Source organism: Rhinolophus sinicus, linkage group LG02, assembly GCF_036562045.2.
Source record: "Rhinolophus sinicus isolate RSC01 linkage group LG02, ASM3656204v1, whole genome shotgun sequence".
Lineage (NCBI taxonomy): Eukaryota > Metazoa > Chordata > Mammalia > Chiroptera > Rhinolophidae > Rhinolophus > Rhinolophus sinicus.
In genome coordinates this window covers 36,057,667-36,074,091 of record NC_133752.1, presented here as the reverse complement: position 1 = coordinate 36,074,091, position 16,425 = coordinate 36,057,667, and the positions used below count along the sequence as shown (strand labels likewise).

Genomic DNA, 16,425 nt, shown 5'->3' with positions numbered 1-16,425 from the left:
GCCCCCTCACATTTGGAGAACTGATTATAAAAAAGTTTTCTCATGAACTGGCTATTTTTCATCATACCTAAGATCCTAAGTGGAGAAGTCTAGGGCATGAAACAGTTTCTAGAGCTAGTACTGTCATTTGTCATTTAGGGAGTTATTCTTTCATCATTTTCAGTGAGTCAGGTCAGAATTTTCCAGCTGTTCTCTCCACCTACTACAAATACATTAGACCCTAGCAAAGCCCTTTCACTGGTAAACACTTCCTTCATTTAATTATAGACACATGACATGTTAGTCAGATTTGGGTTTAGTATATCAGAATTATTCTACATGAGCCTGAGAACACAGTATTGTAAGCTGCCCTTTGAGACTGAGGCAGAGTTAAGACAGAAACTCTGATAATGTGGAATTTAAAACAGTTTTAGATTTCTTCCTTTTCCACATTTCAACCAAACTTTAACTTCTTGTTTTCACCTTTCTACATTAGCCTTAAAATAATCAGTTGTTATAATGGATAGACCACCGTTCACCATCCAGGTTAGGAGCACTCATTCCTTCAGCTGCTGGGAATGTTGATGGTGACAACTTTCAGTCGAGACCCTCTCCAGTAATTGTCCCCACCCAAAGCCACGCCCTGTTTTTTGGAGGTGGACATTCTAATAAACAGTCACAGTCTTCCACTCAGGTTCCTGAACCGGAGTCCTGGCCCAAGTCCAGCTTAAAGTGTATGTATTGGACTCACGGATGCAATTAGTGGTCATTTTCTTGGTCCCCAAATGTGTAATTCTAATGGAGATATTTGGTAGTTGGCAGAACATATTGATGCTTTGGCCTATAGGGTAAGAGCTACTATAGAGTGAACAGGCAGGAGTAAATGAACAAGTGAAGAAACCATGGTGACCAGGAGCTAAGGACACAGTGACCAGGAGCTTAGAACTCTCAGCAACGACGGTCTGGGTCACCCCACTAGTAATTCAGATGGTCAGGGGATAACAGAAGAATCAAGAATGTTTGTAGAGAAGGGAATGATGCCCAGTTATGGCATTGGGGCCACCTGCAGTGGCAGGGCTGTAGTTTGTCCCACTAACCTTCCTCTGTCAGTTTCTCCAGGAAAAGAGACCAGACAAAATCCTGTAAGAGCTGGACCCAGAATTTATTACATGACACAAGTAGATCTGAATGGCACAAGTGATGATGAACAGGGGTGATTGCTGCAATACGTCACTCAGATCTCTTCTTCACATCTGAGGCTGGCATCATCCAAACTCTTAGAAGTGATGGCTGACAGCTCACTGCTGAGTCAACATCTCAGGAGTTGCTTTCAGCTCAAGAGAGTTGCCTTGTTCAAAGTCACACACACCTATCCCAGGCAGCTAGTTTTTAACAAGTGGTCAATAAGGGAAGGGATAAAGGTCAAACCTTCTTGCCTCAGGGGAAATAATTCAGAAGGGTGTTCTAACTCCAGAGCTCACTGAGAGTCCACGTGAGGCCTTACTGTGTGACAGTATCAACTATTCACCTATTTACGCAGTTCTACTTCTTTCTCTTTTCCACAAGTGTTGATCAAAAGGGCATTAACTAGCTTGATGCTTGCAAATCTCCATCTTAAGACTATTTCCAGGGAACTCCACTTAATGCAGTTATTAAAACAGAAATGATGCCAGATACAAAATCTGTGGCTGTTAATCTTATGGTAGTTTCTATACATTCTCTCCTTACCCATTCTGGGTGATGATGTTACTGTCTACATTAAACAAGCAGCAGAAAAACCAAAACATCAGAAGTTTACTGATACTGCCCTTTTTCTCTTCCTTGTATCCAGACACCAGTGCCAGTTTATTTTTCTCTGTAATGACTCTTGAACAAATTATTATCATCATTATTATATTTATTACAAATCGTATTGTCTCTAGTTCAGACTCTTCTCCGCTCCCACCTAGGCTATTTCAATTGGTTTGTGTCCCCCCAAATTTCATGTGTTGAAGTCCTAATCCTCAGTACCTCAGCAAGTGACTGTGTTTAGAGATAGGGTCTTTGAAGAGATAATTAAGTTAAAATGAGCTGGTTAGGGTGGGCCCCAATTCAATATGACTGGTTTCCTGGTAAGAAGAGGAGGTTTGGACACAGACATGTACAGAGAGAAGACAATGTGAAGACCAAGGGAGAAGACAACCATCCACAGCCAAGGAGAGAGGTCTCAGAAGAAACCAACCCTACCGAGACCTTGATTTCAAATTTCCAGCCACCAGAACTGTGAGGAAATTAATTTCTGTTCTTTAAGCCACCCAATCTGTGATACCTTGCTAAGGCAGCCTACTCAGATTAATAGACCTAGGTAACAAGTCCTTTTGCCAATCAAATTGTTTTTAGTCCTTTGATTTCAACAATATTGAAATAAAATCTAATGGAATGATTTGTATATTGATTATTTAAAATAATATTTTGGTGATACTTATGTGATTTTGGCATATATCTTGAAAGTAGCTCAAATATTGATAATTTGATATAATAACCAAATCGCCCTGATTCCCATCTACTTATTGATATGAAGAATATATTTTCTCAGAGTTTACCTCTATAGAAACAAAAAATAGGAAAGGTGCTTAATCCTGTAAGTCTAGTGAAAAACAATATTTATCTACAGATTAACTAAGTCATCTTACTAAGGGATGATATTTTGTGCTGAATAATTTGAAAAAGTTCAAAACATTTAAAGTTGTTTCGATCGTGTATTTTTATTTTTAAAGTTAATTGAGTCAAAAAATTAAAATAGCCGTATGATCACAGGAAAATTTTTTAAAATATAATTTTAATTTATAATCTTGTCTTTCTTATAGAGAACAAATATTAATAAAAGACTTGCAAGCTTAAACATAACATGAAGGTAAAATTCAGTGTAAATCTAGACTTTAAGCAGATACAGGAAAAAAGGAAAAAGTAACACTGAAAACTTTATTGTTGAAGACCTTATTTTAGTGTTTTCTAAATAAATATTGGTGTTAAATTACTATGCTATTTACATTCCATTGGAAACATTTAACAAAGTGATGTAATCATTTTATTAAAAAAGATCAGCATTTACCACACACTGGAACTTATATCATTTACAGCTTCTTAAAATTAGTGTGAAAATTTTGGATGGCTATTTAAAAATATGACAGAGGGTGTACTTTTACAAAATTTTTTTAGAGACGTAGCAAGCAAGAAACTTTGAAGGACACTGGTCTAGGTTTGATAACAAAAAATGGAATTAATGCCAGACTGAAGAGATACACATATATGCATGTTGTAGTTTTTTCCATTTCCTTACCAATATTTGAATGATCAGATTTTAAACTTTCTTTTTTTTACTAGTATGGATGTGTATACATTTGTCTTGAGCTTTTAATTTGCATTTCCCCAATTACTAGTTAGCTTGAACATCTTTTCGTATGTTTATCAGCCACATGAATTTCCTTTTCTGTAGAGGTCCTTTCAGGCTTTTGCCAATATTTTTTCTTTTGGGTTTGTGTTTCTCTAATTCCTTTGAAGGAATTCTTAACATATTCTGGTTACTAACTCTTTTTCAGTTATATGTAGGAGATGATTTCTTCCAGTTCATGACTTGCATTTTTATTCTCTTTATAGTGTTATGTGATAAACAGAAGGTTCAGTCATTCTTTGTATCATATTTAAAAAATCTTTCCCTACATCAAAATCATAAAAACTGTACTCTCTTGTAAAAGTTTCCCTTTCACATTTAAGAATTTTATCAACCTGTAATTGATTTTTATGTTTGATGTATATACATCAAATTTCATTTTTTCCATGTAGATAAATGATTATTATAGCACCAATTATTGGAAACACCATTCTTTACCCATGATCTAAAGTGCCACCTCTGCTGTAAATCAATTTTCCATATACGTATAGGTTTGTGTCTGGGCTCTCTTGTTTCATAGACTAACTCGTCCCTTCCTGTGTGGTAGAAACAGTTCATCAAGCCCATTTCTTCCTAGGCACACCTTTCAACCACATTTCCGAGCTCCTCTTGCAGTTGAATGGGGCCATGTGACTGAGTTCTACATGGGATGTACACAGAAGTCACATGCATCACTTCTACACTGGACCCCCTAAGTTCCCCATAAGATCCTTCCGTCTCTCTTTTCGTCTATGGCACCAACATAGGATCCAGTGGAGTATTATGAGTACAGAATCAATGGCCGAGTCTAGACAGCAGACAGTGTTCTGAATATCTGCATGATGGTCCTCCCAGCTCATCACTGTACCCCTCCGTCCTCATCTGCCACCAACATACCTTGGACTTTTGATATTATCATTTGTTAAACCAATATAGATCATTGAGAACTGAGTGTAATACTAGACCTAAGATTTTTATACTTGTACATCCTTCCAATATGCAAATGGGAAAACTGTCAATAGTGCACCATGAAGCTGACTCCATGAGGATATAGATTATGTCATTGGAGAAACAGATTCAGGAGATTGAACCCATTACTATAAAGTACTCTTTCTATTAATAAGAGGAAGAAAAAGATATCTTGTTTTTTCAGGAGGCCATCACACACTCTAGCTAACACAGCTAACATTATTCCCTACTGCGATAGCTGTGGCAAAGATCACATCTTTTTATGAAGGTACATGAAAAAGTAACCAGGCCAATTGCAGAAGATAGGCATGAAGGTTCCAGGATATGCATGTCTTTTAAATATTTGACTTTTTATTATTCTAAGCACAGCTCTGCTCCGGTGAATGGGGAATACTGTCAGTACTATAGTGTCCTTATTTTTTTCCCACCTGAAAAGAAACCACATTAAAAATATTTCTTTAGATTTAGAGGCAAATGTTTCTGACATTGATTTTGCACAGACTTTTGGTGATGTGGATGTGGTCTCTGCGTTGCCTTGTGCTTTTGGAGGCAGCAGGGTGAGCACAGTCTCTGCACGTGGCTTGGTTTTATACACTGGATCTGCTGCATAACTTGGTGACTTTGGGCAGGTTACTTAAACTCAGTGTCTGGTCCTTTATAAAATGGAGATGACAGTAGTCGCATTTCATAGGGCCTTGTGAGGACTAACTGAGATAATTTGTGTAAGGCACCTGGAACAGTGCCTAGCACTTAGCAAGTCTTACTAAATGTGGGTTATGTAGTGAGAGAAATTGGAGCTAATGACCATAAATTTGAGGAGCTGGACAAAACAGGTAAAGAAAGATTAAAAATTCAACTTGATGAATAATAGTGATATTAGAAGGATATGTTGTTCAAATAGGATATTCTGATAAAAATAAAAATGTGCATTGATCTCATCATTTGATATATTTGCATTTGGTCATTAGGAAAAAAAAACACAGAAAAAGGCTTTACATAATGGGTTTTTGTTTTTTAAAGGCGATTGCCAAGGGAGCTTAAATTATTAATGTCTTCTTATAAAACGTATTACTGTATTTGAAAAATTATGAAGCAAGTCACCTTTTATAGATACATAAGCACATGCAATACATATAATTGGAATATTATAATGAAAGGTACAAACAGCCTTTGTCAAAAAGGGGATAACTGTTTTGTCATCTTCCCTTAAATATTGTCAAACATATTTTAGGGTGATCATTGCATAAACTCAGAAAAGACAGAGGACAAGAAAATTAAAAATATATGATGCTTTATTGTCAAAAATAGACAAACTTTAATTTCCTTTAACAGGAATATTAATTTAAGAGTCTCCATAAGGCATTACCATTTTGTGAGCATAAAAGACAAGAGAGTCAAAGACAACTGTTAGAGGAATAAGGACATTTGTACACCCATGCCAGGGAAGCCTGGCCCACAGAATCGGTCACCCTTGGAGACCTAATAATAGACATGCAAAACAAGGTTGACTTATCCTGGCCCAGTCCTAGAGATAGATGGCTTTGTGATTTGAACAGTCAAGTTTTAGGTCGTTTATGGGATCAGTAACAGGATCCCACACCCGCTTTAGAGTTACACCAGGATGAAGCCATCTGTCCCCCCCATCCTGGCCTCAGGTATGTAAAGTGGTGCTAATAGCTTGGTCAGAAGATCTGAATAAGCTCTTTATCCATGACCTACAGCAAAGATGTGAAAGCCTTGTGGAAATAAACATTATAGTTGTGGAGGTTACATTCTCTCATTAACATAAAAAAAGATAATGATCTAGGTAGTAGGAACAACAACAACAAAAAAATAAGGCCTTTATTGTTCCCTCTGGTGCCAAAGCAGACTTTGTGATAGGTCCATCTTAATAATGAAAACTGATGTTTGCAGCTATCTCCTTTGAAGATTTGGGTAAAGAAGAGATAAACTCGAGTTCCCAGGAGAGGCTAGGGATGAGAGAGAACAAGGACTGGCGAAAGGCTACATTTGGGATTAAGCACATGTAATAGTGAAAAGAAGCTAGATTACCAAATGAATGAGAAAGAAGCAGGATCTGAGAATTCGTTTCCCATCTCCATAAGCATTCACCACTCACTCAATGGGAAGAGTAATCAACTACATGCAAAAAAACAGTTCAATATTTTCCATGTTTCTAGTTTAAAGATAACATTAAATACTTGAGAACTACAAAAACTGAGCTTATATTGTATCATAAACTTATTGAAAACAATATTGTTGTTACTAAAATGACAGCTTGAGCTTCTGCCACCTCTTCAAAACAGAAGGGTGGAGAGGATGCAAAGAAACAGTGAAATAGTTTTTTTCTCCCTGTGTTATTTCTTAATCACTTTGCATGAGGTTAAGTTTTAATTATGCTAACCCACTTAATTCTATCCTTCTGTATAAGAATTCTTCAAATTTGAGTAGTAGCAGCAAATTGGTGATGTGGTCTTCTGGTAGTTTGGATGGACTAAGCATCATTCAGTGAGATTATGTGATTGAAAGAATCACTCTGAAAACTTACAGAAAAAAGGACATATGAAAATCAAACTAAGTTTGTTTAATAGTCTATTTGCAAGACTACCTGGAAAAGTTTGTGGGAATCAAATATAAAACTAAAGTGGACTGCTTCTTCTCTTCCTTATTCCATTCCATTCCATAAAAAATGTGACATATGCAGACAATGTACACTCTCTCTTGGATCATTTCTCAAAAGCCACAAAATGAGACCTTTAGTTGGGGTTGCTGTGTACATGAAACACACAGGGAAGATGAACTTGATTTGGGGTTTTTTTTTGAGAGCAGGCAGGGCAAAACTACAATGACCGTAACTGAGCAGATGCAGTTTTATCACCCAATCATAAAAAATCCCATTTTACATGTTTCCCTTTTAGCACTCTTCAATGACTGTTGTTCCAATCAAGGAGTAAAGCTTTTTCTTAACAAGTCGAAATCCTGAGCTTAGGATCAGAGTTCGTCTGAGGCTGGATGAGAAGCGACCTCGACTAAAGAAAAAGTCCCTCAAACTGGTCCACGAGCAGTTTTCCTGCTTAAACACGAGAGTAAGCTCAAAAGTGGGCACCACACTAGAGTCACACACGATCTTATCCAGCTTTATACATACATTTTCAACTTCCATGTTCACATGCATGACACAACCTCGTAAGCCGCAGGGCTCCGTGGAGGAGAGCCGAAGGACGTCCTGAGCAATTCTCTGGGTCAGTTTCTCAGGAACAAGGACTTTTGAGCAACCTAGTTTGGTTTGCTTTGATTTGGACAGACAGTTCTCTAGCATTTTAACCAAACTCTGGCAAGTTGTTTCCTCAAATATCACCTCATTGAGGTTGGGTTCAGGAACAACATAATCCCAGTAGTCAAAATCTGTAGAAAACAGAAGTTTAAAATTAAAAGAAATCCAGGAGCAGGAAAAGCACACCAAGCAGCAACATTGGTTATTTCTATGAGTCTGCTGATCTCACTTTGCTGTTAACTAGTGGAGTAATAGGGCAAGTCATTTAACCTCTGAGACTGAAAATTGATGAAATAAAGGTTTTAGATAGGATATAACCATTTTTCTTTATGTGTACACACACACAAGCTTGAAGACTATGCATCAAAAATCTATTTATAGTTATCCTATATTACTACTGATTTTTTTCTTTCTTGCTCCCTTATTTGTTTATGAGGGTTTTCTATTTGTCTTACAGAGAATATGCATTACTTCTGGAATAACAATATTTATACTTTTTTTGACTAAGGTACTGTTGTCTTCTAACTCTAAGACCATATGAATTTATTATTGTAAAATACCACATTTTTGCTCTTGTTCTTACGTGAAGAATTTAACATTAATCTGAGGAGCTATATTAAATATCAAATTTGTTTCTTTCTTTAAAAGTCTTTACTGGAATGGCCTGTAGATGCCAATTTTAGCTTCAACCTCTTTGATTAAAAATTGCTCAAAGAAGACCTTTGAGTTCCAGGAGGATATTTTTAACTGGCTGGGTAGTTTTCCATAGCCAAGCAAAACAAAATAATCCTAGGAAAACAAAATTAGATTTGCGCAAAGGAAAAGAGATAGCTCTGCATTTGGTCACCTACCTTCCAAATTAATCCCACCACTTGGCAAGATGCCACACACACAAGTCAACTAAGCAGGCACCGCCAGACACCCTGAGGGCTCCCTTCCTTAAGCCTACTTCACCCTCAGAGGCTGCTGTGGTTTCCTCTCTCCACATCATGTATTCAGTGAGATCATTTTTTAAAAATAACTAAATGAAGCAAATGCACTCCAAATTATAAGGTTCCATAGTTTATCTATGTTGAAGATGAAGTAGTTTAGAGCTTTGGCCTATAAAATTAGATCATCAACCACTCCACCTTCTAAATGAAGACGGCCCAAAGATCTTAAGCGATTTGTCTGTGCCCACACAGCTCCTCGGTGGCAGAGCTGTGTGTTAACTTAGAAAGTGCTGTTGAAAATTGCAAATGACAGTATTTCCAGCATCCCTGCTGTTTTAAAGTTTCCTTCTGGCATTAAAAATGGAATATTGGGTATATCCACAAATAGAATACTACTCAGCAATAAAAAAGAACACATACTGATATAAGTAACATCATGGAAGGGTCTCAAAATAATTAGGTGGCAGGAAAGAATCCAGATACAAGAGTACATATTATGATTCAATTTACATGAACTTAGAGGGGAAAGTAAACCGGGAGAGGGAGAGTGGGGAATTGATGGCAAGTGGGTACATGGAAATTTAGGGGGAGGGGGTCATAGTAGTGGTTACAGGGGTGATTACATTTGTTAAAACACACATAACTGTACACTTAAAATTTACCAAAACTTCACAACCATGTAGAGTAAGGAACCTATATAACTTTTCATCCCAAAGAGCCTATTAGTAGCAGACTAGACCGATTCAGCCCTAGGTATTTTATTTTTCACTACTTTTGTTTCTCACTATCATGGACAGAAGTTACTAGAAAGTTTGTAAATGAGTTTCCTCAGGTGGATTTTGTCGCACCTCCATTGAAGAAAAGGGCGACACCACACGGCCGCCAATCCGATCCCATCTATCGAAGGGCTCAACCTTTGGAAAGGAGAGAGGCCGGCAGCTGGGAAACTCACCATTTAGCAGGTTCCCCGGCTGGAAGCCGTGGTCCAGCAACTCTGACGTGCTGCCAGGGTTCTTACTGCTCAAACTGCCAGTGGCAACCATGGTCAACGGCTCGGTTTCCCTCGCGGAGTGGAACGGTCTTTCCGGGGCGCTGGAAGAAGTAAGGAACAAGGATAGATTTGCAAGAGCAGGCAAGACGTGTGGAGGCTCCTAAACTGCCCCGAGTCCCCGGAGCGAACTAGCTGAGGCACTCATTTTCTAAAGGGAAGGAAGCCGCCCCTGCAGCTCAAGTTTACAAAAGCCTCGGGAGCGGAGAGGCCAACGAAAGGCGCAACCAAAGTTAGCAAAACTTGGAGCCCACTTGTCACGCGGAGCTCATCCCAGCAGTCCTGGCAAGGGCCCCCCTCTCCGCCGCCCCCGCCTCTGCTGCCTTCATCCAGGCCGCCTCCTCGCTCACCTGCCGGGAGTTCGCTGGGGCGGACGCGCTCTCTGGCAAAGCTGCGGGGTGAACCGAGGAAGGAACTCTCCTCCGAAGCCCCTTCCCTCTGGGGCTCAGGGACCTGCAGACCCCCGCAGTAATCCGCACCCTTCTCCACCCAGCGCTGCCGGCACGGGCCCCACAGAGCTGCATCGCCTCTGGGGCAGCCAGCACTTTATAGGCCCAGCCTACTCACCCGGCCCGCCCACCTGCACCGCCCGCCCCGGCCTGGCGCACCGCCCCTCCCCGGGTCGGGTCGCATTTCAACCCCAACACTTCTAGCTTCCTAAAGCTAGCTGCTGGGTGTCGAGGACAAGTTTGCAGTACTGTTGATACCTGCTCTTTCCAGGGTGGGCCACCGTGACCACAATTCCCGGTGCGCGACTGGCCCAAAACTGACCACACCCCTTCACCACCAACCTGGATGCTTTCATGCGACCCCTCCCCCAGCGCGCCCGCTCTGCTGGTGCTTTTGCAAAGATTCTGTCCGGGGCAGCGGGAAGCTGTCCGCCCTTTGTCTCTTACCCTGACTTAAGACGTTGCTGTGTCATACCGAACACTTTGCTTAACTCTGTTTCGATGTTCATTGAGCATTATTTATGCACCTAGTTCTGGCTTCTAACCAAGTCAACTCTACTCTGTGTCCCAGGGGTTCTACGTCCTCTCCTGAACGCGGTGAGATCTAGCTTTCCTTTCCGGCACCGAAGACTCTCCAGCATTTTGGGAAAGGTCTTCAACATCCACTGCACTCCAGGGCTCCTGGCACCCTACTTGCTGTTTCATTTGTGACTAATGCGCTTTCTCCGCGGGAAGGATGAGCCTGGTACTCTTCTAATTAGACCTGGCTCCGAAGCGCCTGGAACTTGAATGAAGGGGAGTTTGCCAAGAAACTAAACAAAACCATTAGTGGGATCTCAGCGGCCGCCTCACCCGCGGGATCACTGAGAGCAATTGTCATTCCCGGAGGCAGAAGTTCCCGGCGAGCCCTGTCAGAAGGAGGAACTTGGGCTTGGGCGGTCTAGAAGGGGCTTGGGGCAATGAAGATACAGTTTTAAAATCGGTTAGGGATAATCCTCGTGGGGCGTGATGCTTGCAGTCCTGAACGAGAATGCAGTGAGGGACAGACTAGCCGAGGAAAGAGTCAACATGCTTGCCCAACCCATAAGCAAGAAGCTAAACTTCTGTTTTCTTACAAAGTTTCTAAGCCACCCCTTTCCCTCTTCCGGTGTGCCAGTAAAGGATCTGCTCAGAGTGGTCATTCCCAATGACAGTGGTGGGTCTGGGGAAGGAAAGGGCGGGGATGCCTGGAGGGAGAAGGCTTAGAACCGTAGGATGTTGGAGTGTTGGCTCCCGGTCCTCTAGGATTACTTTGTTACTCAAACGAGGATCTGCAGGTTAGGGCCCTGAAAGGCAAGTTCAGCTGTCCCAGCTAAAAACTCAATGAGAAAAACAACAGAAGGGGTAAGAAGGGTGTGAGAAACAGTGGGAGGACATTCCGAGGCAGAGCAGCAGAAATTAAAGCCAATTTGACAGTCCATTTTTAACTGGACTCAGACAGCTGTACTGCCCGAAGGTCAGGGGAGCCACGGAAGGAGATGCTGATAGGTTGATCTTTGAAAGCAGATTTCCACTTCTATTTCAATACTTGAAAAGTGGAAAATAAACAAGCCGATTTAAGCCGATTAAAAGGTGGTTCTAGGGGCTAGTGTGTTCAGGACCAATGGATTTGTGCCCCTTGTCAGGTCTCAGAGGCCAGCTGCCTGGCAGTGGGAAGGAGGGTGGCTGGGTGCAGGCCACAGAGCCTCCTCCTTATCTGAGGGGCAATATTAATGAGGTGCCTCTTACCTGCCTCCAAGTAGATTTATGAGGATTAATAAGTGGGCTGAACCTACCCTAGTGAAATAAAGAAATTGCCCGTTTCAATTTCCTTAGGGTGTTTAGGCGTAACTCTTGAATTAAGTACTCCCAAAGGGCCAGAAAGATCCGTAGAACTTTAGAAAGTAGCAGTTACTCTCAGGCCATCCTTTTTTTCTTTTCTTTTCTTTTCTTTTTTTTTTTTTTGTTTGGCTGAATGCGCCTTGCTTTCAGGAGGAATTATAAGGCATAAGAAAAGACTGATGTAGAACACATACCTGGAGTAATTAGTGGAGATTATCTGTTTTTGTTTTTTCTTAAATTTTTATTGGGGAATATTGGGGAACAGTATGTTTCTCCAGGGAGTTGTCCTTCAATCTAGTTGTGGAGGGCACAGCTCACTGGCCCATGTGGGAATTGAATCGGCAACCCTGTTCAGAGCTTGAGCTCTAACCAACTGAGCCATCCGGCAGCCCTGAGGTTGTTTGTTTTTTATCTACTTAAAAAGGGTAAAAAATCTATTCTACTACAATTGGCTTGCATCTTTGAAGTTTAAACAAACAGCTGATTTTAAAAAAAGAAACGGAACAGCATTATGGAAAACTAAGTGCCATCATAGTATTGTCATGAGATGACACACTTAGTCTATATGATTTTTTAATGTTGTGGATACAGGTGATTATTTATAACTGAAAGTTCATCATATTGGTGTACTTGAGGTGTTTATCAGGTGCAGTGATGAAGCACACTTCATTGCTCTTTTATTATGTCCTCTATTGTTAACACTTTAAAAATAGTTTATGAAGGTTCTTCCTTGGAAATAAGAGTTGTATATAAAGAGAAAATCTAATTGATTAAATAATTTGATTGTCTTTCATACACCAATATATTATAACAAAGTACCAAAATCATAAGCATGCTTGCTTTTTTCTTACTGTGATTTACTCATCCACCTTCTTGCAAAACAGAAACAGCAGTAATGAATGACAACAGTATGTTCATCTGATAGATATGCAAATATTTAAGTTCCAGGCCCCCTTATGTATAAAATAGTATTCATAATATCATTGCTTACAGGAAATATAAATTCAGAATAGCAGGGATATTGCAAAAAAACAAAAACAAAAAACAAATGTGGTGTTTTAATGTATTATTATAGGAAATACTACTAGTGTCTTGTGTATTCGTGATTTAGAGTGTTGAATATTTATTACATGTTTCACCAGCCAATTTTCTCTCTTATTCAGTATGAGCCATTGTTCCTGAGCTTTTATTAATACATTCACATTCAATGAATTGCTTATTTCATTTCATAAACTATTACACCAAAGGAAAAAAACACACGACTGAGTTTCTTAAACTGTATAATGGACTCAGGGAGGATTTACAGGACATAGAGGTTGATCCGTACAATATCCAAGGTTCCTTAGCAAGCTCCAGGGCTATTGTGAGGATTAAAAGGGATTATAATCAATGCTAAATATTATCTCCCTTTTTATAAACAAATCTGAGCTCTTTAAATGTACATTGTCTCTGGCTTTCTTTGGTTGTGCTAAATTTGTAAATCTAGTGCCCACATGAAGTTTTAGAACAGGGCCTGGTACATAGCAAGTACTTAATGAGTGATAGTAGTTACTATCATTACAATTTATTTATTTATTTATTTATTTATTTATTTATTTACAGTGAAAAACTTTTGTATTTAGAATTAGCCAGCTGGACTCAGTTTAGATGATCCCAATTTTGTTGGCAACATTCAAAGCAGCATAGTCAGGAGCCATTGGAACATATGCCTTCTTCTCAGCATCAGGCCTGATCAGGGTGTTGACGGTGGCCACGTCAATGTCATAGAGCTTCTTCACAGCCTGTTTGCTCTGGTGCTTGTTGGCCTTGACATCCACAATGAACACAAGTGTATTGTTGTCTTCTATCTTCTTCATGGCCGACTCAGTAGTTAGGGAGAATTTGATGATGGCATAGTGGTCAAGCTTGTTTCTCCTGGGGGCGCTCTTCCGAGGATATTTAGGCTGCCTTCTGAGCTGCAGTGTCTTGGGCCTTTGGCAGGTGGGTGACGCGCAGATCTTCTTTTTTTGTATTGCTGTGGACGCCTTTCCACACTGCTTTCTTTGCCTTCAAAGCCTTTGCTTTGGCTTCGGCTTTGGGAGGCGCACGGGCTTCCTTCTTCGCTTTTGGTGCTGTCTTCGTGAAAAGGGTTTGTCACTGCAATTTTTATTGTTCTGAAATTGCAGTTCTCTGGTTCAGTGCAGCAAGCACTAAAGGGGCTAAATGGGGTTGGGGAAGTATTATTAAAGTAGAATAAAATTTACAGAAATCATTGAAATGAAATCATTGAAACGAAAATACAGAAATGAAATTTTTGAAAACTTGATTGTGTCAAGATATGTATGACCCTCCATTAACATTTTGTATGAGATATTTTATCATTTTTGTCTTTGAGGATACTCCAACTAATAAATTTCCATTTAGTAATTAAATATGCATATGAGTAATTCTACAGAATGATAAAGGATTTTTCATTAAGTAAGGTGGTGGAGCATTATGTAGTATAAGAAAAAAAGTCCAATATAAAATAGTATATAATAGCTACTGCTAACAGCTGAGAGAGTCTTCCAGTAGCAGAAGGCACTGCCTCTCTAAATTCAAGCAGAGAAATGGTTACCATAGTGACTTATCTCTTAAAATAGTTCTATGATTTTTTCTCTTCATAAACAATGCTGTCTATTATCTTCCTTTAAATAAGGAAAGCTCATGTTTAAATGTACACAGTCTCTGTTTTTTCTTAATTATGCAAAGATTTATAATTCAGGTGCCCACATAAGAGAATGTCAGTCAGGAACATGATTCATGTAGGTCAGGAGTGTCCAAACTTTTTTCAACGTTTTCTTACCAAGGGCCATATGTGGTAAAATACACAAACAGCCGGGCCACTCACTCGAGGTGAAGTACGTATTGTCTTACCTGGTTTATTTAAGTAAACTAAATATATTTTTGGAATTTGCTGTGGGCCAATTAAAAATGGATTGCGGGCTGCAGTTGGCTCATGGGCCATAGTTTGGATACCCCTGGTGTAGGTCCTTTGTACTTTTCTTGGGATGCATCTAAAAACCTTTGCAAGTCTCGAGTTTGAGAATATCACCATAACATATCATTTTTTTCTGGAATTTTTATGTGAACAAAGAAGAGAAAATCAAGCTATTTTTTCACGCAGGTGCTGGTCCTTCATAGGTCCCCCACCCTATACAAGCCAAGTGCCTTATTCTGATGGACAAGCTTTGCACAACTTTTGTCATCATGTTTTTGTCCCAGAAAAATTACACATTGCTTCATGACATAAACCTGTGACGCTGCACAAGAAAATAATTAAATCCAAGAATGCCCAAGTATGAACTAGATAGAGGATTCTGCAGAGTAGTCTTTACAATGGGTTTGATCCTCATTCTGCAGATGTAAAGCACATTAAGGTTAAAAAGCTTGACAAAGTCACAAAGAGATGCTGTTTTTGTTTGTTTGTTTGTTTGTTTGTTTGAGCTTCATGGTGTAGTAAATGAGGGTATGGACTATGGAGTCTGACTACTTAGGTTCATATCCCAGAAATTACAATAGCTGTATAAACCTGAACTACTTCGATAAGGTACTTAATATGTCTATGCCTCCATTTCTATTTTTAAAATGAAAATTTTAATACCTTATATCATAAAGGGCTGTTGTGGGGATTAAATTAGTTAATACACAATGCAATAAAAATAAATCAGCCCTGATTATAATTACGAATTTTGCCCGGACTTTGAAAAATCCCCAATGCCCTGGTGACATTTTTATGAAAAGGTAGCTAGGGGGGTGTTTACATATGTTCCAGGGAGTGTATAAAAATGTATCTTTTGTACATATTTGTTCATTGGTTGATCAACATTCAGTAAGTATTTATTGAGTATTACCTGTTAGGCACTGAAATATAAGAGTCCCTGTCCCTAGAGAGATTATAGCTTAGAAAGGCATGCAGACAAATAAATAGAAGATTACAATTAGTGAGATAAGTTAGGAGCAGTACTGGGTGCTATGGCAACATAATGATGTAAGTAAGCACTAATCTATTTCAAAGGAAGATTTATAGTTTTGCTATTCATGGACCAGTGGCATGAACATCACTTAGGATCTTGTAAGAAATGTAGAACCTCAATCCTCAACCCAGGTGAAACAGAATTTGCTTTTTAAAAAGATCCCTAGGTGATTCATATTGTATGCAATTAAAACTTGGGAAGCACCGATTATAAAGAGAATAAGCAGAACAGTAAGACCATCTAAGCATTTGTAAAACTTTCTCTGGGCCAATTAATAAAAAATATGTATTGAGTTCCTGTCATATGCAAGGCATGGCCTACACCAAAGGTGGGTTCCCAATCTTGCCCTTCTCTTGGTGGATTCTCCATAGCTCCAATAAAACATACTGGCCTTGATGAATCCAATCAATCCTGTGTAGTTATTAGCCCTTGGGCCTGGCTCATAAAACCATACACAGCTATGTAAAAACAGTCCAGTTTTTCGAGAAGACTGTATTATAAAAAAATAAA

General features: G+C 39.5%; 1 protein-coding gene and 1 pseudogene across 2 annotated transcripts; both read right to left on the bottom strand.

The window, feature by feature from the left end:
• Positions 1–5,631: 5,631 nt before the first annotated feature.
• DDIT4L (DNA damage inducible transcript 4 like) lies at positions 5,632–10,800 on the bottom strand. Of its 2 annotated transcripts, none has more exons than XM_074323086.1 (3): positions 10,508–10,800; positions 9,516–9,655; positions 5,632–7,762 (listed from the first exon to the last, which is right to left on the bottom strand). In XM_074323086.1, exons 1-3 carry the CDS (start codon positions 10,567–10,569, stop codon positions 7,272–7,274), a joined length of 693 nt encoding a protein of 230 aa, XP_074179187.1. In that variant the 5' UTR covers positions 10,570–10,800; the 3' UTR covers positions 5,632–7,271. The 2 variants fall into 2 exon arrangements, with proteins under 2 accessions (XP_074179187.1, XP_019613213.1); XM_019757654.2 differs by lacking the exon at positions 10,508–10,800 and adding an exon at positions 9,962–10,382.
• A 2,721-nt stretch (positions 10,801–13,521) lies between these two features.
• The window catches only part of LOC109461429 (large ribosomal subunit protein uL23), a 33,133-nt pseudogene continuing 30,229 nt past the window's right edge, over positions 13,522–16,425 (bottom strand).